The following is a 24,834-nucleotide window of genomic DNA, read 5'->3' on the forward strand; positions in this document are numbered from 1 at the left end:
CTGAGAGTGTTTTTTTAGGGAATTGACTAGTTTGAACCTGGGACCTGTTGCTGGTAAGGAGACGCCAGACCACACATCACATGTAGAGTTCAGAAGAGTTCAGTGAGACTAGCGATGATATAACCAAATACTTAATGATTTCAGCGTCAGCTCCACTGCACTCCCTGTAAAAGAATCTTAATACTAACTAAATTTAGTGGAAGGGGTTCAAGGCTTTCCTAGTTTTCGTTAGCTGATAAAATAACGTCGAAAAAGCAGTTAACTTTACCATTGGAAATTTTATTCTACTCACAAAACATTATTTATAAATTGCACTATTGATAAAAGGAAATGTTTTAATACAGGATGATAAAAACCAACTGCGTTCAACAAAAATGTGAACGAATATTCCCTGAATGGGTTTCCAAGTTCTACACTGGATCGAAGGGTGACCTATGCCATATCACATCTATAATCTAGGTTTAAATTAAGTTTCACAAAAGAGAAAACTATCAAAATGGTCTACAGTGACCCTCAATTATCTTTAATTATTTATCTAACTTGTCGTAAATTACAGTGGCTGATGTGGTTTCTCAATAATTATGTAACAGAAAAATCATCGCATTTCAGATTTTTACTTCAAGTAGCAAATGTGAACCCTGTGAGATTTAATTGACGATCAACACTAGTATTACGTAAAAAGGGGGTGTAACAGATGAAACGTCTGCAGTTCTGAGTGAAGCTTTATGCGCTGTTATGCGGCATCGCGTGCCTTCATTACCTTGTCGCTGGTTAGGCAGCGTCAGGAAGCGGCGGGCGGCGCAGCTCCATACACCTCGTTGTCTCGAAAGCAACTCTCTCAAACTTCTTCTTACTACAATTTACCGAAGTTGGTTTAAAAAAAACTATCTGGCTGTGTTTTCATCTGACCAATCAGGGTCTCAATGTTAACCTTAAGCTCCGCCTACAAAAATTCTGTCTATCCAATGAGAAACGCTATACTTTTCGTGATGGGGCAATGTTTTTAAAGTTTGCAACGTAACAGAGACTCGAAAAAGTCTCACGCTAAAACTTGCAGCTGCTTGCTTTTAACATGGGCTGGGGGGTGGTCCTGGCGGTTGGCTGGCGATGTGGGTGTCCGTCCCTTATCGTAGGGCCTTCTAGCTTAACACGGTTCTGCTCTCGGCTTCTGTTCTCGTTTCTGCCCTCGGAACTGCGTCTGTTTCACGGTGGGAAGGTATGACATGCATTTAGGCATTCTTGTGTTAGTCTGTGGTATTCCATTTGCTCACTCGTTAATCGTATTACTTTGGGTAATTTAATGTCACGATTTATTCGGAGCTATGTGAAACACTGCTGGATTTGCTTATCATGTCAGGGTTTTCATGGAAGGTGTTGGATTTGCCTGACACTTTACAATGTAGGCTGTAGGACTGGGCTAGCACTTGGATGGGTGACTATCCGGTCTGCCGAGCGCTGTTGGCAAGCGCGGTTCACTCAGCCCTTGTGAGTCAAACTGAGAGGAGTTCCTTGATTGGGAAGTAGCGGCTCCGGTCTCGTAAAGATGACATACGGCCGGGAGAGCGGTGTGCTGACCACATGCCCCTCCATATCCGCATCCGGTCACGCCTGTGGGCTGAGGATGACACGGCGGCCGGTCGGTATCGTCGGTACCGTTGGGCCTCCATGGTCTGTTCGGACGGAGTTTAGTTTAGTTTACTTTAGATAATATAGGCTACGGATGTCAAAAATATTCGTCTCTGCACAAATCGAGGCTGCAAGGCACCATTAATTGTACACACATCAACAGAAGTTTTGCATCACCCCTTTGTTTCGAAATTCATGACACAAAAAAATTGGGTCTGAGGCACGCGTGTATATTCATTTGAAGTGTGCCCTGATCACCAAATTTTAAAAAATGGCTCTCATATAACGACAAAATCATTTCTTTCCCATGGCGAGGGTTTTCGCAGCACTCCTGAGCAATATCAGTATGTGGTGCAACGTCCCTTTGTTCGGATGCAGGCCTGAGTCCGTCGTGGCGAACCACTGCCATCTTGCACGCCACAGTCCAAATTGTCCTACCCTTCAATGGCGATTCCGCACTAAGTCGCGCATAGTACGTGTTCGTTGTCGACGCCGAAAAACAGCTCGTTTCAATCGATCCAATACACGTCCGTTTGGGTTCTTGTCCGGGAACAGGCAGTCCACTCCGTCGATGTTCTTAGCATGCTGGAGGAACATCACGAAGAGCACGCGTGTTGTCATCCACCAAAATAAAATTATCACCAGAGTATTGGCGGTACGGTCCCATATTGACTGCGCAATGTTGTCCCTGTACTGTAGAACTGTGGAACTGCGGTTATCAGGGTGCAAACACATCAGAGTTTTGTTCGTATACAACACCCGACGCCAGTCTTACGGGATCCATTATACACAATTTCTTGCTCATCTGTAATAGAGACCATGGTGCCGCGTTGTACGATTCTGTGCTCGCCATAACCGTCGGGAATGAGAATCGTCCCCTAAGAGTTTAATACAGTGGAGAACCTCCTATAGTCTCTTCGAACGTCGAACTCAGTTCTGGAGCACTCAGCCTGCGGCACCTTTGACTCAAAAGTCGTAGATATTGATCATCTTGTGCACCCGTGAAACGTCAATAGCGTGTGCGGTGTTAAATCCTCCATTCTACCTGCCAATTGGAACCGATTCCAAGTCCGCGCCACATCACTTTCACTCCGGTGCTCACGCCGAGAAACTCCTCTGCTTGATAAGCCTTCTGCGTGTGAATTGATGATGTGTACCCGTGCATTGCTCCCGACTGTCGCTCGTGGCATGATAGATGTTCACTTTACTGTTCCACAGGCGTCTCTAATGCGTCCATATTGTTGCTTTACTTTCAACTGAAATTGTGGGGCATTCTGTCTATAGACAGCGTTCATGGTAAGTGTGTGTACGCTTACAAACAACATCAGGGCTGGAATGAGTTTTCACTCTGCAGCGGAGTGAGCGCTGATATGAAACTTCCTGGCAGATTAAAACTGTGTGCCGGACCGAGACTCGAACTCGGGACCTTTGCCTTTCGCGGGCAAGTTTAACGTCAGGGCTCATCTTATCGGTACAGGAATAGTCACAATAGCAACACACCTGCAAGTCATATCGGGGTGGTTCAATACTTTTATTGATCTGTGTACTTTGAGGCTTTGTAGTATGAGGTTTGTCGTTAATGTTCTAGTTGTGTTAGTTCGGAGTAACTTCCTCCCTCTCGTTGCTCTTTGCGTAAGCTTGCCATTTCCTACTTCAATTCCAAAGTCAGGCAACATAATAACGGCTTCGATGCAGTGTCTGTGGGCATATTGTAGGGTATAGACCGGCTTCATGATTTTGCTTGAACACTCCGATGTAGTTTTCAAAAGAGTGGCAGCTTACAACGTGAACCAACAACTATTTAAAAGCTGTACGCTGTGTTGTTTACATTGACGATGAACACGTCACAGTGGGACCGAATCCTTGATGATTGTTATGACGAATATTCTGTTGTTTAACATTTCCCTTTAATACGAATGTGGGTCCACATTCTTACTACCTGCACCAAATATCATTGTGGAACTGAATCCTTGGTGATTGTTATGACGGGTATTTTGCTGTTTAGAAACGAGGGTTCACATTCTCTTGCAGAAGTCCTCTTCAACGAGTCCACTGCCAATTTCATTTTCTTTTCATGTGCAGTCAAACTTAATTTTCAATCACAAGTGACCTTGATGTCGAGACGGCGTTAAGTTGCATCATTCGTTCCTTTCGACTTCTGTTTTCCGTCAATTTACGAGAAATTGCGATATTTTATCAGAGAGGTGCTTCTTCGATTTAGAGGGAACAAATGTTTGAAGATCAACAGCTACACATTGTCTTCGTGCTTATTTAGTTGTTAAGAAGTTGGTCAAATGTAACATGACCGAATAAATACTTTAGGAACTGACGATGTGAGACATCCTGATTATGGTGATAATAAGAAGTTGGTCAAATGTAACATGACCGAATAAATACTTTAGGAACTGACGATGTGAGACATCCTGATTATGGTGATAATAAGAATAACGGTGATTACCACTCTCGCACGTGGATCAGAGATGGGGGTTTACAGCCCACTAAGTTCATAATGTTCTCAACTGCGAACATTAGGACTTTGCTTACAGTATGTTTAGTACGTGCTTATCAGAGTCTTGGCAGTCCATGTCCAGTTGCACGTCCAGTGTTATCGGGCTGATGTAAGCGTCCCCGCTTCAGAAAAGCAGTTCAGTTTTGGCCGCGGGCGCAGTTGGCACCCTGCGCTGACCATGGCACTGTCAATTCTGACCGCCGTTGCAGCTCTCTTGGTCGCGCTGTGTTGTCCTGCTGCGGCCAATCGTAAGTTCTACCACGGCTGTCCCCATACACTCCTCACGGTGTATAAGTTATTACACACTTCCTGAACTATTGCTTTTGTTAAATGCGACTCTAAACAAGTATTGCTTATTTTGAGTAATGGGTCATCTCTGCAAAGTAGGAATCTTGTGGTCAATGCGGAACGCTGGTCTTGTACTCCGTCTCTAATGATCTCGTCGTTGTTAGGACGCTAAACACTTGTCTCCCTTCCTTTTTCTCTGTGTGAGACTTAAACTACGACACACTGGAATTTAATATTTAAATTTTATAAGTTTGTATTTGTCAGTTTTTATGGCGTTATTGTAAATAGAAAGCTAAGGACTTACAAAGAGGATCAGCGCCGAGATGCGAAACAGACCGGGTACTAGGTACATTAGATATACCGTAGTTACTTAGCTTATGTTGCACGGCAAATGGCTAAAAAGACCTTGAACTTGCGTAGATTATTTGTAGATATAGCTGTCGAGCCTGATGGATTAGCGCTAAGGCATGTGCCTGGAACTCGAAAGGTCGCGGGATCGAATCGCGGTTGTCCACGGAATATTTCAGTCTGCCTTTAACCTATTCATCACATCTCAGTGCAGAAAGGGCTCTCGTTCTTATTTTTAGTTGGTGATGAGTTTATAAGAGTTTCATTTTTAAACTTATTATATTATGTTATAATCAACTTTCTGTTCCTAATTTGAACAATAATAGATTTTAACATAATGAAGTTCTATTTCTGTGTCAAATGAAGAAAACTACACATCAGGAAGGCAGTTCTCCATAAAATGAAAATAAATAAATAAATAAATGAAGACTGGAACCAAAGGTTAAGAGATCTACACTTGCATTTTGAGAATGTATGGAAAACAGTAAAGATTCCACACGGATGGGACGCAGCACTGAACCACCCACTACTTAAAACGCGAGACAAACAAAATGTCAAGTTTTATCAGTGGTGTACAAAATATCAAAAATACTCCTGAACAGAGTCAAAAAACTTTAGACAAGTAACTGGCAAAAATATCAGGTCGATTTCGAAAGTGAAGATTCTGCACAGGGCATATTTTTCATTTAAAATCAATAATTCGCAACAGATTGTTAACCTACAAACCTGAATAGTATTATTCATTGATTTCAATAATTGTTTCCTTCTATAGGCGGAGAAACACCAAACAAAACCATCAGAGAATTAGATTTTAAAGCAATATTATCAAACATAAGCTGTGAAACTCATAGAAATACGATATTTCAAAAGGAAATTTGTAGGAGTATTTGAACCATTTAAAATGATAATTGACGTTTGACAAGAGGATGGTGTATCCCATTTACTGTTTAAATATGTTTTAGAAAAAAATTAAGGATCTGGAATCTGGAGATAACAAAAAATAACAAAATTATACCAATATTTCTGGGAAGGTAAGCAAATGGAATTAAGTTAAACTGTTTGGCTTTTCCGGATCATTATCATTAGTGACAGAAGTTGCTGCACACGAAAACCTTCTGTAAAGAATGTCCAATACAACTGGTCTCAAAATTTCGGGTGAAGAAACTAATTTCATGACGTATATAAAATACATAGCAACACAAATAGGTAAAAACGGAGCTATTTAATAATTCTATACATCAGAAGGCATTAGAAACATTTGCAGCACATATGAGAGTTAATCAAATGGATGGAATATATGGTTTAACCAAAAATATGTACAAGGTATGCATATCCAGAAATACAAAACTAAAACACTATACCAAAACTATAAGACCAGAATGTTTATATGCTTCTGAATGTTTAACGAGGAACAGACTTCAGTTACTTAAGAGACGGATTATCAGAAAAACAATGTTTTTATTCCAGTCTTTGATCACAATATCAACTATTTTGACGATGACCCGTTTCAGTCCATAATGACCATCCTCAGATCTTTTCTACACCATGTCCTTAAGTGATAAGGCCCTAATGGGAACGTCAAAACACATAAATATAATTGACGTTGCCATTATGGCCTTATCACTTTAGGACATGGCGTAGAAAAGTTCTGAGGATGGTCATTACGGACTGAAACCGGTCATCGTCAAAAGAATTGATATTGTGATCGAAGACTGGAATAAAAAACGTTTGACAGTGTTGGATCGTTGTTCGTATACGCGACTATGGCGCAGCTGGTGAAAGAAAAATAATGGATGCAGCTCAAGATACGAATGGTTGTATTTCATGGAAAAAGAAATCAATGTTACCATGGGTTGCAGAAATAAGAAAAGAGCTAGAAGAAAACAACATCAAAGAATATGTACCATGGACCTTGCCGTTGGTGGGGAGGCTTGCGTACCTCAGCGATACAGATAGCCGTACCGTAGGTGCAACCACAACGAAGGGGTATGTATTGAGAGGCCAGACAAACGTGTGGTTCCTGAAGAGGGGCAGCAGCCTTTTCAGTACTTGTAGGGGCAACAGTCTGGATGGTTGACTGATCTGGCCTTGTAACACTAACCAAAACGGCCTTGCTGTTGTACTGTGAACGGCTGAAAGCAAGGGGAAACTACAGCCGTAATTTTTCCCGAGGGCATGCAGCTTTACTGTATGATTAAAGTATTTGTATGGAGTGTAGCCATGTATGGAAGTGAAACGTGGACGATAAATAGTTTGAACAAGAAGAGAATAGAAGCTTTCGAAATGTGGTGCTACAGAAGAATGCTGAAGATTAGATGGGTAGATCACATAACTAATGAGGAGGTATTGAATAGAATTGGGGAGAAGAGGAGCTTGTGGCACAACTTGACTAGAAGAAGGGATCGGTTGGTACGACATGTTCTGAGGCATCAAGGGATAGCCAATTTAGTATTGGAGGGCAGCGTGGAGAGTAAAAATCGTAGAGGGAGACCAAGAGATGAATACACTAAGCAGATTCAGAAGGATGGAGGTTACAGTAAGTACTGGGAGATGAAGAGGCTTGCACAGGATAGAGTAGCATGCAGAGCTGCATCAAACCAGTCTCAGGACTGAAGACCACAACAGGAATGAATAAATAAAGAAAAGGATGTGAAATTGTTACGTGACATCAATTGATCAATGCAAAGATTTAAAAAATGTTATACGAACAACCAGCAAACGGGCCCATCCCCTAACTTTCATGAGATGACCGCCTATTCCGTCTCCTTATCGCTTCCTATGAAGGGCGTACCAGTCAGAATCTTTGACTTACTTTTCAATTACAGCTGCCGATAAGATATGCTCTGGCCAAATGTACATTCCAACCAGATCCTCTGGCCTGCCTCGAATTTGCTTTTCTCTTCCTGCGGTAGTTCCGGATTTCCCCGTAACGTTCATACTGGTGGGAAACGCCAGCCATCAGGCTCTGTTGGCCACCCCTAGCGACGACTGTTGCAGACCCGGCCCCAGCGCGTGCGCCGTGGCCGTCGTGCGACCTCCTGTACAACTGGTACTGGTGCCGGGGGCACGACGAAGGCGGCATCATCTGCGCCACCAGCGTCAAGCGCGGCTCCATCGAGCCGGTCGCCGTACTCTGGACACGCTCCCTCCAGTCGAGCAACAAAAGCCACATCCCAGGTACGTACGAGTATTTTGCACGGAGCCTTTTAAAGAGTTCCAGAGATATTAAGTTTCACTACTCTCAGACACTCCTTTTAGTAACTGAATCAGACCTCGACCAGAACTCGACGCATAGCATTCTTTTGCTTTTTGCTTTACCCATTGCGTTGCTGGGCACTGGTGAGACCATTTTCATTAACAAACAATTTCATCATCAACATTCGGTCTTTCATAGTTGAAAGTTGGTGACCCGCTACACAAAACTCTTAAGGGGGGTAGGACGTCAAACGGGCCGACATGGAGCAGAAGCGGCATCACAGGACATCTTAATTTCCAGTGTCCATACTTTTTCAAATAAATTCATAAAACTGTCAGCATCACCAGGAAGGATTCAGGATTCACACCCATTGCAGTGGAAGCTCGAAAACATAACAAAATAAATTTTTTTACGTGCGAAATATCATCATTTTTTCAATTACTAATGGCTGCATTTGTTGCTATAGGTATACTTTTCTTCATAGGTTAGAGAGATTCTTCGATGAATTTTGCACAGCATACATACTATACTCACAGGTGTATGAAACTCTAGAATTTTTTTTTAAAAAAAAAGAAAAGAAAGGAACGGTTGCATTCAGTTAGTTAGCATGAGACAGTACAACGATCTGCGTGTGCGGAGCACGTATTTTCATCATTAATGAAAGTGCGAATTGCTCTGGCATATACATCTTCAACAAACTGCAGGAAGGTTTCATGGCCATGAGTATCTTAATCTCAAGTTAGAAGACCACATTCTTTTAGATTTTGCAGAAATACCCAGCACCTATTCAACTGTGAGTGCCGTTATTGCACCATGCAAAACCGAATGGAATTTAGGAAAGCTTGTCTCGTAAAGGAGAGTCATGAATTTCGCTGGATACAGCCATTCACATTCAGATCTTTTGTCTCACTCAAAGCGAATGTCAGCGTGGTTTCTAACAATTGTCCATTTCCAACACCTTCCACATCCCTCTATTAGTAATTGTTGTTACTACTCACTGTGTTCAATTATTATATTCCGATGTGTTCTATGACTGTGTGGGAATGTCATTGTGCACAAATGGAATAAAATACACTAAATAACGTGAAGTAAGTTAATGCAAAAAATTACGTAAGCAACTGTTAACAGCTTATGAAAATCTGTAGGTATTTGGTTTCAATTCAGCATCATAAGTAACTAAAGCATTTTATGTGCGTAGATCTTGGCGGCCGAGGTCCGTTTGAATAAAGCTCCTTCTTGCATGTAACTGCTTTATGATGAAAAGAAAACAACCAACATGAAAGATGTATGTATTAGGGAAAGAATTCTGCAATTATACCGAATCCTTTCTATGAAACAGAAAATTAACTCGAACTAGCATGAACAATAACTTTCTCTCAGCATTGTCATATACCATAAAAATTACTTTTAAACAGAATATTTAAATTAAATAAAATTTCCTCTTTGCCTTTATGTATCAAATGTGTTTACAATAGGCGGTGGCAGGAAACTGACTACAATTCTAAACACATAACTGATAATTCGTCCTGGATGTCAACACGTAGGTGTTGTTAAATACAATGAAATCTTTACATTACAATACTTAGCGATTAGCGCTTGCAACAAATAAAACTTTGTGTCTGTTAACTTCTTCCAAAAGTGTTGTCTCTGTATGAAATGATCTCAAATCATGAACTCTTATGAAAGATGTACATATCATTTGAAATAATAGTTTGTTTGCTACATTTGACAGTTTATTTGTAATGTTTACCACGACGAGCATCTTCACATGGCTGAACACATGAGTAATAACATATTCTTTGGCTACCAGAAGTTCTATTATCATTGATTGAAGGCTGGCCGAGCGAGGGAAGCATTCGTCGGCCAGAGAGAGAGAGAGTGTGTGTGTGTGTGTGTGTGTGTGTGTGTGTGTGTGCGTTGTATCTGGCAGAGTGAGGAACTTGGATGTCGGACCTACAGCACAGAGAATGGAATTCTATTTGCCATGCTCGCTGATAGGTAATTGAAGACAGAGGATGTTTTGAGATAACTCAATGGAGAGACGAGTCTTTTGGAAGAAGGTAACAGGCACAACATTTTATTTGTTGCGGGCGCTAATCGCGAGGTATTGTAGTGTAAAGATTTCATTGTATTTAACAATACCACGTGTTGACATCCAGAGCGAATCACAGTTACGTGTTTAGTATTGCAGTTAGTTTCCTACCGCCATCGATAGTAAAAGTATTTCGTATAAAAAGGCAAAGAGCAAATTTTACGTAATTTAAATATTCTGTATAAAAGTAATTTTTAAGGCACATGATAAAGCTGAGATCTTGGATGAAAAAAACGGACCAACAAATCGATCTTTCAACAACTCGGCATGGAGCAGAGATTGTCCAGTATCTGTTTCGAGCGAACCCTACAGTTCTTAGCTCTCATAATTCACGACAGGAAGATAACTTTGAAAAGATGATCATCCAAGGCAAAATAAGATCTAAGCGAAGACCACTGAGATGATGAATAGACCATCTAAAGGAGAACACGCACCAAACATGGGAGAGCTCCGAGAAGCAGAAGACCGTGAAAAATGGAGACAGACTGTTAAGGGGGTAGGACGTCAAACGGGCCGACTTGGAGCAAGAGAGGCACCACAGGACATTTCAATTTCAAGTGTCTATACTTTTACAAATAAATTCATAAAACTTTGTCAGCATGACCAGGAAGGATTCAGAATTCACACTCATAGCAGTGGAAATTCTAAAACATAACGAAGTAATTTCTTTTACGTGTGAAATTTATTCATTTTTTTCAGTTACTAATGGCAGCATTTGTTGCTATAGGTACACTTTTCTTCATATGTAAGAGAGATTCTTCGATTAATTTTGCACAGCGTACAAATCATACTTAAAGGTGTATGAAACTCTAGAATTTTCCAAATCTATTAAAACTGTGGTAAAAATTGAGGTGATCAACCATAAAATTTGTGTTTTTTATAAACATGAAGTTTAAAATATAACAGTTCATTCATTTTTTCATAAATTAAATAAATTCTAGAGTTTCATACACCTGTGGGTATGGTATGTATGCTGTGCAAAATTCATCGAAGAATCTGTCTAACTTATGAAGAATAGTATACCTATAGCAACAAATGAAGTCATTAGTAAGTGAAAAAAATGATGAAATTTCGCACGTAAAAAAAATTATTTTGTTATCTTTTCGAGCTTCCACTGCAATGGGTATGAATCCTGAATCCTTCCTGGTGATGCTGACAAAGTTTTATGGATTTGTTTGAAAAAGTATGGACACTGGAAATTAAAATGTGAAATAACACTAAACAAAAATTGAAAACCTTGGTTTTAGACCAAGAGCACTTTTCGTGAAATGTCAGTTCGCCGGATATGACACTGCAGAATTTAAAAATTGGTAATCAAACCTCCTTATATGACTGGAAAACTCTAGTCATGGTGCATATTCTGAAAGATAAATTTAATATTGATACGTATAACACTTAAATATATTCACTGGATCATAATATCCAGGCTCAGAGAGATAATCGTAATCTTTAGAGGTAGATACACTCAGATCAACCAGTTTCATCATTACAGTAGTTAGCGTACATTTGTTTTCTCTGCCAGGAGGTAGCTGGTTCGAATCCTGACGGCAGGATATCTGCACCAAATTCAGAAGAGATGTGGCATACAGTTTCGTATTATCAGGCTATACGCCAACGTCCTGAATTTAATGGCTAATCCACAGACAGTGCCTCAAGGTGTGGGAGTATGTGTGGTTAGGGCTGTCAGATGGAGCTGTTATAAAGTTGTACACGTAAGAAAAACGGGTCGTTGAGCGGCACTCCAACCAAAAGCGTCTTTCCGCTGCATATGACTGGGCAGCACACTTCGGGGTGCGCATAGAACATTCAATGTTGATTTCCCTTCTAGTTTGAAGCACAGAGAGGGTCTTAGCCACTGAAGTGATTATGGCTGCCACAAAGAAAACACAACAATTATTACGTCAGTAACAGACAGATCTAGTTATGCGAGCATATAAATTCATCCAGGGAGAGTCAGAAGCATTGATAACAATGTGGCGCTTAACCCAGAGTTGCAAGTTACTAAGAGAGGCAACGGCTGGAGTGTATAGCGTACAAACTACACTGGCACGACGCCGCAAAGAATGCTCAGTTCCTCTCAGTGCAAAATGCATCACACACCTCCCATCTTACTTTCACATCACTATAACGGTTGGATAATCCACTGCCGCTGCTAGAGAAAACACACACACAGATGCACATGTACAAACTCCTACGCAGAGTGAAGAAATGTGATCTGTCTCAAATGGTTCAAATGGCTCTGAGCACTATGGGACTTAACATCTATGGTCATCAGGACCCTAGAATTAGAACTACTTAAACCTAACTAACCTAAGGACGTCACACAACACCCAGTCATCACGGATCTGTCTCAGTGCTTCTGCATGCCTGACCAACGCCCGTTGAAACTGATGTCAAAATATGAGTTTCGGCTAATGACTATTTCTGAAGTCATGAGTACCAGAACAAAGTAACGAATACTGAGCCTACAAAAAAATATAAATGGAACTGTAAATAAATAACGTCCTGACTGCTCCCTATTGTCCTGTGCGTTTTAATCCAAGTAGACACGCGAAACACCGGTTGACATAAAACCGACAAACTACACACATACTAGCATCCGAGGACACAGGCGCTTGTCTCCTGGCACATAAAATTAGCGTAGAATGTCTATTGTAGCAGAGGAATATATCAGTTATCGACAGTATCTGTTGATTCTTTCGTAGCTCATGTACTACTCGTACTGTTTGGCCATTTTTTTCTCTGGCAGTACTAGTTCTTAATACACTAAAGCAGATATTTCCGAATGTAATTGATTATTCTTTGTAACATAGTAATTTTCATCTGAAGTAGAGCTAGGCGCACGAGAAACGTTCGTACGTCAGCATGAAATATCTAAATCATGAATCTTCGAACATCATAGCTCCCTCATTTACAAAAAATGGTTCAAATGGCTCTGAGCACTATGGGACTCAACATCTGAGGTCATCAGTCCCCTAGAACTTACAATTACTTAAACCTAACTAACCTAAGGACATCACACACATCCATGCCCGAGGCAGGATTCGAACCTGCGACCGTAGCGGTCGCGCGGTTCCAGACTGAAGCGCCTAGAACCGCTCGGCCACAGCCGCCGGTCCTCATTTACATGAGCTCATCTGTTTTCAGCTACCCGCCTTCAAAAATTTAGTCGTAGAGCTTGTTTTTATCCTATGATGACGCTTGTTACATCAATGAATATAGTGTTTTATACCACATGTACATTTCTTTTTACAGGACAGGATGAGTTTGGAATGATATACAATTTTATCAACTACGCAGGACAACTAAAATTTACGCTGAGATTTTGTTCTAAATCGGACACAACGAAGACAGAACCCATTGAATGGCATCACGAAGGTAATCAGTTTTCTCCTTTTGCTAATACGCTGTAATGGACGTAGTATTGATATATGAGTGACAGCAGCGTCATAGGATTTTAGTGTTTATGGATCAAAATACAAAAGACAATTTTGGCTACTTGAAACTGTCACATCCGAGGGATTTATGTAATAATTTGAGTTCAAATGGGAGAGAGCTCCTGAACTATGTGACAGTTTGTAACCCTGTGGGAAGTGCATTTGGTTTCGAAGTATGATCTCCGTATGGGGGTGATATGTAATTAAATCTCACATGTGACAGGATGTCAAATTGTTTGTGCTTGTGTGCAAGCTTGTGAAGAATATGAGTGCCTGAAGAATGTTTGGAAGTATGCGTGTTTCCTATATCTTCTTTTTATTCGGGATATGTGTACACGGTATGGCGAAAGAAGAGCCCTAATAAACGGCAGCATTGATGCCAGCTTTCAAACGCGAGATGCCAAAGGCGGCCATCACTACCGCCTCAGAGCCGTAATCTTCTACCGCTGAGGCAACAGTGAGGCGTTGCTGTAGAAACGTAAACAAAACTGGGTTACGTACTTGCTTGTGGTCGAACGCGGAACAGCCCTAGTCGTTAGTACTGTGGGAGTTGTCTTGTGCCTATTTTTTATTTGAATGATACAACAGATTTATCAAGTAGAGAAGAAGATTATGATACACCACCGGTACCGCTGTCGAATTAAGATTTGAGACAAATAAAGAGTATAAGCAAGCGTCAAAATTTTTCTCTGTGATTAATACCAGTAACATTGTTATGAGCTAGCATACTGAAGAAATTATTAAATTCTGCACGAAACTATGCACCGGTTAACTACGTTTGATAGCTGTTGGAAAGATAAGTAAAAGCGTTAGCATTACGGAAGTACACGGATATTAAATTACCGAAACTCAGATTATATTGCAGAGGAAAAATTCAAATGAAAGTTTTTTATTAATGTGCGATGCACGCTGTTGGGATTGGGCGACATTAATACTACGTTGCTTCTTGAGGGTTATCGAAACTATCACTTCTAATAATATATCAAAATACCCAATGTATACGATATCGTAACATAAACAACGGGGTACAGGAAGGTACCACATGTTTTCCGTTCCAAAAAAGTTAGCTCTACTTTGTTGGTTCATAATTACATGATGTGATTCGCGATTCCTTTTCTCAGCAGGCTGAAATGAGTTTTGAAGGAATTTTACTCGCAAATGAAAATTGTGTATATAAAGTTATACTCAGATTTTGTTTGCCACCAATATTTAGTTTCAATTAGTGATACAGCTACAAGGAGCTTCAATATTAGGTTACGACTGTTTTTTTTTTCTTCCAGATTTTTCAAAGATAATCATTATGTGGGAGACCCCCTCGCTTAGTTCGATTTGGGTTCAAACCCGCTGCTGCAAGTCAGGGATGATTTCTTCATCTGCGGTACGGTTTCTTATTCTAAGCTCATTCTATACAGTCTGCTGGATAGCGTACTGACTCTGATAAAATTCCGGAAAAAAACTAAAGAGCTGTCAATTGCTACATAAAAATAATTCGTGCCCCACACGCTTTATCTATTGCCATCGAAATGAGCCATTGGAGAGGACTCTTCACCTTCTTTAGAACTGTGCGACCGTGTTTCATTTTGTTGGAAATTTCAGCGGCTTTCTCAGCCTCTCTATCGCCCTGTGGAGTTGAACTTTTTCCCAGCAATACAAGGCACACTAATCCACTGAAATGTCTTAAATTTCTTTCTGAAACACTTCTGACGAAGCAAGTTTAGCATCCAATCTCATTTGCTATGTCTTTCTGTCTCCACAAATTTTCTAAATTTTTTATCTAAACTCTGAGGATGACAATATGATAGTGCATATAGTACCCAGTAAGGGCATAGTAATGTCAGATTCATAAAAAGGCATAGTCTCATTGAATTTCATTGCTCGTTGCATACTACTTGCTAATATAGTTGCAGTGTTCTAATTAATTAACACAGAAATTTTGTTAGTTACGAAATATGGTTAACTGAAAAGCTTAATACAGTATGCACCTACATATTTCGTGAGCGATAGGAAACATATTTCAGCGTATTAACGCCTATAATTTGAAAGCGCCTATCTCCAGCTTCTCCATAATGTATCTAAAATTGTCCGAAACTAATTATCTTCCGAATTTATCATCATTAAAGCTTTAAACCATAGCTAATTCCCGTTACAAATTATGTCAAAATTACTGTTAGATTCTGAACTTCGGCCGTACAATTTCGTTGATATACTTTTTTGTGTTCCATTTGACGTGCAGTACGAGTTAACTAAATCACTAACTAGAAAGTTCATTATTTTGAGAGTCATGAAATTGTTTATTTAAGATGGTTGCCGTCAGTTATGAGTAATGTAAAACATTGTTCTTAAGTGAAACCATATGTGGACCTATATCGCGTCTGAGGTCAGTCTACGGCTGAGAGTAAGGGGACGACACCTGTGTCTTGTGTCATGAGCAATGTGCCTTATAGTGCGGTAACTAACATTCTGGAATATTCGAATATAGCGCGTACAGTTCGTATTCTTCACTAGTGGGTTTAATTTATGACTTCTGTGACAGTAATTACTGATTAATTCCGAGTGAGAACTTATTAGAGGAAGACGCAGGTTATTGACTCCTGTGATCAATGTCTGGTTAGCAGGCTAATGTTGGTGGACTTACTGATTACTTTTATTCACTATCTTAATTGTTTCGAGTTCCTTAAATTGTATGAGGACAGAGATATGGTGAACTGGTGCGTTTAATTTTTGCCATATGTGATTTGTTTTTAAGCACGGCACAGTGTTGTGTGATTACTGCACTAAGACAATTTCACAATTTATGAACTAGTGTAGTAGGTAACAACCTGCTTTACTTTAATTCGAACTGTATATGAGACTGGAAACTGGCCATATCAGTGAATAATTTACACCAAGGATGTGATTAAAATGTTTTAAATATATCTCTGGTATTGCTATAGACCATTAGCAGAACCGACATCTTTCAACCCGTTCTGGGGTCAGCGCAGCAACCGAGAAGAAGCAGAAGGAGGCAGATTTATTCCACACTACGTATATTATTTTGAATATGGTTTGAGCTTAATTTCAATGAGATATCAGTCGTAAAAAGTCCAGGGAAATTATTCAGAAAAAGTTTCTTTGAGGAGAGGCTGCCAGGACATATACTATACCCTAGTGATGAAAATTCGACAACACCATAGAATATTGATACATTATGAAAGGACTACGTCTGACAGTCAGTGTGTATGAAGACATAAGTTGAAATGAGAATCTCTAACTTTGCAGATCCCCCGCCGTGCAAAAAGAACTGGTACAACTGCGACCTGGTGGACGACAGGATCTCGTGCCAGCTGAGACTATGTCCATGGTCCCACGAACCACTGCTGCCGGCGTCTGGGAAGGGTAAGTTCTGAGAGCTACAGCGAGACTCATTTGTAATTCACAACACCATATTTATGAAAACAAGAATGTTTTCTTTTTTTTAATCATGTATTATTGTTTATATTCACTTGCAGTCAGCGATTGGTACGGCTGTACAAAACGTGGCAACCAGGTTGATTGTTACCTTAGCAGTCTTGGTGGTAAGTGTACAACCCAATTCCTCAAAAGTTTCTAAATACAGGAATAACTTAAACAACTTTAATGTTAGAAGACACATATTCCAAAACCGAATGCTTGCGATACAGTTGACCTGACGTGCCTCTTGCGAAATGATGGTTAATTGAATAATTTAAAATGAAAGTATTCTGTATATGAGAATGTTGTTTGTATAGCAGTGCCAAATGTAACGATATGAGGTGTGAATATTGAGGAACACAAGACTTGTGTGTTAACACACGGCCGGCCGGCGTGGCCGTGCGGTTCTAGGCGCTTCAGTCTGGAACCGCGTGACCGCTACGGTCGCAGGTTCGAATCCTGCCTCGGGCATGGATGTGTGTGATGTCCTTAGGTTAGTTAGGTTTAAGCAGTTCTAAGTTCTAGGGTCCTGATGACCATAGATGTTAACTCCCACAGTGCTCAGAGCCATTTGTTAATACACGTTCTCCAATCAGAAAGCGCAGTTCTTTGAAAACATGGTTAACAGTACTATCTATTACTTCTGCGTCGTCTGCAAAAATAGTGCCAACCTTGCCCTTTTATGTTCAGTAGGAGGCTAGTCAAATATGTAAGTAAGAGAAGTGACGCCAAAAATTGAACCACGCCGAAAATACTTTGTGATATCCCCTCAGTCATTAAAAAATATTTTCCCCTTCAAGAATTGATTGAATTATTCAGCATAACATATTGCATTCTTTTTATAATATATGATTATAACCAGTTGTTTCTAATCCCATCCATTCGAGAAAACTCCAACTTTTCTATGTGAAGTTCATGCATTGTGGTGTCGAGGAGAACGGAGGGGGGTTGTGGCTCACTGGAGTGTGTGGAGGAGTAGACGATGATTTTAACCAAAAATAGTCATAGTGCAATTCGCTTTCAGTAAGCAGACAACATGCAGCGTGCGTTCAGCTCTAGAGCAACGTACACTGGTGAGGCCACGCTCCTGTAAGTGCTTCTCGAACAAGCAGCCCAGCAGTGAGCGCACTTGGCCGTTGCTGAGTCAGGATGGCGTGACAATGCCCTAAGTCAGTTGATCAGGGAGGAGCAAGCTGGTGAGAAGCCTGGTGGGTAACGATAGTGACATCCGAATGTCGAACCCTGAACTGGAACGTTGTGCTGGTGATGTTGAACCCCATCAGCACTGAGCTTGGAGGACCTCATCCTGTACCTTGGACTATGCAGCGGCTGAAGGTCACCACCGGGCAGTCTCGTGGAGATGGCGGCTGAGTGAAAACGATTCGGTTCTTAGCGTGTCAGGGAGCGATCGTTGGCTTGCAGCCCAGCTGTTTTGATGATAGGTTGCTTCAGAAGGGAGTCAGTGATCCCACGGCAGAGACTGCCACATAGTGGTCGTTGTCACATAGGCAGGCCACTCCTCGACTGGCTCAGGGCTATGTATTCAACAAAAGAGGACTTGTTACTGTGGAAGAGAGGCACTCTGCATACTTCAGTGTCGAAGTAACTGCCTAAAGACTGGACATTGCCTGGGGAACTGGGTCGCTATTAGGAAGCTGGTGAAATGTTGTTTTGGCTGGTTGCAACCCACATCGTGGATGTGGAATGGGCTTCTGCCTGGGCCCTTATCATGACATTTCCTTCCTCCTAGGAATAATTTGACCAACCAAATTCATGCTCTAACAGAAGCACCAATATATTTACAAATGTTTACACTTTGCATTCTCCTACTCTAGTCTGAAGTAACGACTCGTAATCAACCTACAACTTTTATATTTAAAAATGGTTCAAATGGCTCTGAGCACTATGGGACTTAAGATCTGAGGTCATCAGTCATCTAGAGCTTATAACTACTTAAACCTAACTAACCTAAGGGCATCAAACACATCCATGCCTGAGGCAGGGTTCGAATCTGCGAGTGTAGCGGTCGCTCGGTCCCAGACTGAAGCGCCTAAAACCGCTCGGCCACAGCGGACGGCCCTTTTGTATTTACACTAGGTTCATTGTCTCACTCCTATCAGACACGAACAATAAGTCTATAGGCCCTGGTTTGCACTACTTTACTGCTACTCTTCCTTTTTAGGCTGGTAAGCAGCTGTGTCATTCCACATCATATGAAACGGGATGGAGATCAGAAAGGCATCCAATCACTGTAACCCCACTAATCTTACCCACATTTGTAGTATCTTCCTCGAAATCACTGATTCTGAATAACTAGTAAGAAGACATGTGCTACATTTAGGAAGGGAGGAAGGATGATTAGGATTTAATGTCCTGTCGACATCGCAGCTAGTAGCGACAGAATTAAAGCTCAGAATGTTTCAAGGATGGGGAAGGAAACTGCCTGCGCCACTTCAAAGGAACCATCCTGGCATTTCCCTGAGCTCTTTAGGGAAATCATAGAAAACTTAAATGAGGCTGACCACACCACTCCGCTTTGTGTGACCCACAGGGCCATGCTCTGTGTAACCTTAGGTAAACAACATTAGGTAAACAACATTATGCGCTCTTCCAGCGCTTAGGACCAAACCACCACAGGCGCTTTTCCTACCTTCAACCTGTGTCCCTTAATACCACTCAATAATTATCCTTCGTCATAACTCCCTAATACCTGAGAAGTTCTCCCGTAATATCATTTCCTTAGCTTGGCTAGATATCTAAGGCGGATTTTGTGGTATCATGCACACTGTATCTCGAGGGACCTGGAACAATAGAACTGATGACATCACCGCCAATGACTCATCTCGAATCAGTGGTATTGCAGCCCCTTGTCGCTCTGAGTTAGTGTCGCATAATACGAAGAAAGGAAAGCCTGAACATAGAGTATTTGCTCCATGTTCTTCTCTTTCAGCGCTGCACCACTGTCTTATTAGAGGTAAATATCATTCACTATCTATTATCTAGTACTCATCAAACTACCAAACTGCATGTTCTTCGTCATCTAATGAGTTCTTCTTTGTCAGCACTGTACGACTGTTCACATCTACCTTATTAGAAGTAAATTGCATTCACTGGCTACTCATCTAGCGGTCATCATACTATCAGGCTGCATGTTGTTCGTCACCTAATGATTATCTCCTTTACTACCATACACTTTAATGGTTTATAACATTCACTCTGTTTGGTACAGGTATGTCACATAAACTGGCACCGACTAAGTTCCTTGTTCTTCATTTACAACAAGGCTATCTCGCATTTGCCTGTTATTTACATTGACCTAGCTTGTCTTGGTATCCACAGCATTCCTTATTTAGCCCAGTATTTTTTCTGTACTGCCTGGCATATGTCAGTCTGCTGAGATAGCCATGCAATTTGGTCCATGGGGCTGTGTACCCTGGCAAATTACGTTGGGTACATTCAACTGGTGTCATCGTTTCATCCCTTAACCCCTTCCCAGATACTGTAACAGAGTGTAGACCCTGACATAATAGGAACAGGACGAGGAGAAGAAAGCAAACCCAAGGATTCAAGGATCCTACAAGTGTTGTAAGTCATGTACTTGCTACTGCTTACTTCGCTGCTGCCATACATATTTAACCACTATTGCAGCCCTTCGTTGTCATCCACTTCAGCGTCCAACGGGTCGCGCTTCTGACAGCAAAAGAAATGGTGTCAGAGACAATAGGAGTAGGCGAGGGTTCTCTGCTGGAGGTGGGTGTAGCCATAGACGATGCAGGCAGCCAAATGTTGTAAGAGTTACTTACTGTTAATGATAAACAGATGTAGCGCAATGCCCCTGCAGTAAGCAGACGACAGGCAATTAGTGTTGGACCCTCCAACCAGGCACACCAGTGAGATCAAGCTGCTCCAAGTGCTGTAGACAGGGCATTCCAGTAGTGAGTGGCCTTGACTGTTGCTGAGTTAAGATGATTTGAAAGTATCCTGACTTGGGTGGCTAGAGTGCAGAAGGCCAGTGACCACCCCGGTGGGAGACAGTGGTGATGTCCAGCTGTCGAACTCTGGACAGAGAACTAGACAACTGTGTCTGGCAGCGTTGGGCCCAACAAGCAGCGTGGAAGGACCTCAGCTGATACACAGACGATGATACAGCAACAGGATCCTGGCTGGCAGTCTAGTGGAGATGATGGCTGAGTGAGGACAACCTGATTGCTACGCTATCAGGCTGTGGTCGTTGGTTCGCAGCCCAGCTGCGTCAATGGGAGCTGTGTCAGAAGTGTGTTGGCAATCCAGGGTCAGAGACTGACAGCAGCAGGTGTTGATGCATAGCCTAGCCATGCAGATGACCTGCCTGGCAGGGCCAGAAGTATATCCAAAGAGGCTTGTTAATGTGGAAAACAAGCACTTCCACATACTACCTGTAGACAGGTCATTATCTGGAAATGGCGAAATGCTGCATTGCCTGGTTGCAACCCATGTCCTAAGTAAGGCTCAGGGCACCAGTCTAGACTCATGCCATCACACATGATATATCAAATGTCTCGGAAATATAAAAAATATTTTGTTATTTGTCGACTAATTATAAAATCCGGTCTAAGTGCCAAAAATAAAAACTTTCTTTTTATTGTCAAAATATGTGCCATGTGCCTAACCTTCGTCAGTAAAAACCGGGCATCTAGTAATCAGTATGGAAGTGGTTTAAAACATTGCCACCAGAATGCGCCAGGTGCTAAGAGCCACCTGTTCAGAAACAAAATCGGGGCTATGTGCCCGTACTGTTATTTTTAATTTGAGATTCGATTTTGCTCAAGTTCCTGTCTGTTGTGTTTACTATTGTAGTTTATGTGATGGATGAAACAAGAAAACGTCGGCAAAAGGGTAAAGGTAGTGTTTCCCAAATAAATAAGAAGCTAAGAGCCGAGAGAAAATCATATGAGAACAATACGAAAGTTACTGTGCCTCAAAAACAACGTCCACCTGATGATGTAAGTGTATATGATAACTTAACGCCTTAAGGCTACGGGTTTTTTGAAGAACTTCGCTTGACTATGATTTTTCTGTGGCGTTTTAAACTAACGTATGTTTAGATTATGCAGACCACGTTAGGTTATGTTTGACTTGGTTCCTGGACTATAGTAGACCAGCTAACTGTGCAGAGTAGCAAACAAACAGGTTATTCGTAGCAATAAGAAATTATTTAATGCCTCTAATTCCCCTGTTTGTTTGTTGTACGAGGGTTGGAACTTTAATAGTGGCAACTATTTATTTACAGCTCGTACAAAATAAATACGTGTTTCCAAGTTTTACTGACCTTCAAAGTAGTCACCAGCATTGTGTATAACCCGTTGCCAGCGATGTGGAAGTCGTAGGATACTCTTAGCAGTGCCAGTTGTGTTCACAGTTCGAGCGGCGCGGTCTATTGCCCGACGAACTCGTAGCAGTTCTGAAGCGAATGCCGTGAACTGTTTCCTTCAGTTTAGAAATCGGGTTGAACTCACGAGGGCTTAAGTCAGGGGAGTGCAGAAGGTGGTATAGCACTTAGCAGCCCCATCAGTCAAACAAATCAGTAACAGCTTGCACTGTACGTGCTTGAGAATTGTCCTGTAAAATTATGGTCAGGTCCTGCAGAAAGTGTCATCACTTCTGTCTCTAAGCTGGTCGTAGGTTATGTTCCGAAAATGAATAGCATAGAGATTATTATCCTTCCCACACCCCTTTATTTACAGATATAAGTGGTAGGCTTAGCCCGGTTTATATGTTAGAGAGGTTGGCACACAGTCCTGTTCTTGCTTGGTTCCATCAACAATTTTGTTGTTGTTAAATGTTTTACAGTAACTTTACTCTAAAAATGTTTGTAGATTAACTGTCCTCGTGTGTTTAGGCTATAAAAAGAAGAAGGATATCAAAAAGGAATTCTTTCTGGAAGTTTTTTGCGATTTCCTCAATACAGCAGTTGTGGCACTTACCACGGATTTTATGATAAGTCGATATTTAAGCTAATAATATTCTGTGACTAAATGAAAATGTTACATTCATAATAGAGAATTACTTCAATTTGCAACATTGTTTCTATTTAAGTGTGACACCACTCTTCATTACTTCCTCAAATATTTTGCAAAAATCTTATAGGTGTCAGTAAGGAAATATATATGATTATTCCAAGGACCCGTTGGCCACGTTTCTTAGAAAGAGATTTAACAATGGCATGTTTCCAGCTGCCTATGATACTAAAACCTTAGATACGCTATTAAGAAAATGAATTACTTCAGGATTACTATCTGAAATTTCATTAATACCACATGAATTGCTGTTTTTGAGGTCGTCTTAGTAGTTGACAGTAGGGAAAACTAGGTCCTGGAAGAATATATAAATCGAGAGAAGCCACCAGCGTGTTTCTAGGGTAAGAGGTAATACCGGACCCAGAAAATTTTTTCTCCAAAGCTAAGTTAATAAGTGGAAAGCTAAGTTAAGCATTTTAGGGACTTGGTTGCAGATGATTATGAAAAGTAGATTACATAAGTACAAATTTCATGTCTTTTTCTGATGTGATAATATTCTATTTTCTATGTCTGTCTGCATCGTTCCAGAGCGCAAGAGTCATCCTCACACCTGGAAGCACGTGCTGTACCCCGAATTCCACCACGAATTCCTGCCTCACCACGAACACCCTGGTATGCCGCCCGAGTTCCATGGCCCAATGCTGGAACCGATTCATGAATTACCTCCTCCACCACCACCAGCCTGGAAGCACTGATTGAAACCGTAATGGCTGCGCTTCTTCTAGTACTTTGAAGCCGAAACGCTATCTCCGAAAAGCCAACGGACATCTCGAAACCAAACATTCAGTACCGTAACGCTAGACTTTAAGTATTAATGGCAACATTTGAAATAAATATAACAAGGTTAACGTCAAGCTATTGTCTTTCTTCCTGTGATACTGTTAGCTGCACATATCCGTCAACTGCCGAATAGTTGTAACATGACTAAGCTCAAGTCATGTTACTATCACAGACGAAACACCATAGGTAAGGCATGTTATGTAAGCTACCTCGCCGGACACTTACATTCTGAAAAGCGTGTAAGGGTGTTACAGAGTAAGCTGCGTCGAGAAACAATTATTCAGAAAAAAATACCAGACGTTGCTCCGTTCCCAAATTAATCAGAATTGAAGTTAGCCAGTCAGGCTGTTGCGGCGCTCAAATTCAAATACTGTCAGTTGTTCTCATAGCGTATACGATACCACACGAGACTGCTCAGCGTTTCATTTGGATTCGATCCTTATTGCCGTCCCGTGTTCAGTTTTTGTATGACTCTCTTGGTCGGCTTTAGGAAACCAAACGAAAAACGTCTTTGGCAATACAGTGTGCACAATGGGCTGACTGGCTTATTCAGTGCTAACTAATCCGTCAACCGGCGCAGCGTATCGAATTTTTTTCTTAACATTTATTTCTCAGCAGAACCTACCGTGCGACACCCTTACAAGCTTTTCAGACTGTTTCTGACCATCCTGTATTGCTACTGCATCAGTTTCGTTTGAAATTTTTGCAATAAAACAAACATTTTATTTATTGAACTTTTAAAATATTTTTGTATCCACATATACGTCTCTTAAGTTTATTTAGTACAGTAACTGGATTATCTGAAGCATTAATGTGACTGTAATAGAATTAAGATATTTGAAAATATCTACGTGTCATTGATTGAATACTTAGCAGGAATTGTAACTGCTGATGACGGCTGGATATAAAGAATGAAGAAATGTTACTCAAAAAATCCATGAATCTATAAAAGACTAATTTTGTATTTTTTATTTGCTTACTGCAATAACTTGTAAATATTTTAGTACTCTAAAAAAACCATTCGATACTTCAGTAAGTCAAAGTATTCAGGGAACGAGTGTAGAGGAGCAGAG

General features: G+C 41.0%; 1 protein-coding gene across 1 annotated transcript; it reads left to right on the forward strand.

The window, feature by feature from the left end:
* Positions 1 to 4,313: 4,313 nt before the first annotated feature.
* Positions 4,314 to 23,676, forward strand: LOC124721247. Its single transcript, XM_047246151.1, has 6 exons — positions 4,314 to 4,383; positions 7,754 to 7,948; positions 13,315 to 13,437; positions 16,755 to 16,871; positions 16,985 to 17,050; positions 23,510 to 23,676. The coding sequence occupies exons 1-6, from the start codon at positions 4,314 to 4,316 to the stop codon at positions 23,674 to 23,676; spliced, it is 738 nt and encodes a 245-aa protein (XP_047102107.1).
* The last annotated feature ends 1,158 nt before the right edge of the window (positions 23,677 to 24,834 follow it).

The sequence above is a fragment of the Schistocerca piceifrons genome, chromosome 1, assembly GCF_021461385.2.
Source record: "Schistocerca piceifrons isolate TAMUIC-IGC-003096 chromosome 1, iqSchPice1.1, whole genome shotgun sequence".
In the NCBI taxonomy this organism is placed as follows: Eukaryota; Metazoa; Arthropoda; class Insecta; order Orthoptera; family Acrididae; genus Schistocerca; species Schistocerca piceifrons.

Excerpts from the sequence above, each read along its gene's own strand:
- LOC124721247 (XM_047246151.1), top strand. The coding sequence starts at position 4,314 with ATGGCACTGTCAATTCTGACCGCCGTTGCAGCTCTCTTGGTCGCGCTG. Across the intron at positions 7,949-13,314 it reads CAACAAAAGCCACATCCCAG|GACAGGATGAGTTTGGAATG; the intron begins GTACGTACGAGT and ends TTCTTTTTACAG. Across the intron at positions 16,872-16,984 it reads GCTGCCGGCGTCTGGGAAGG|TCAGCGATTGGTACGGCTGT; the intron begins GTAAGTTCTGAG and ends ATTCACTTGCAG.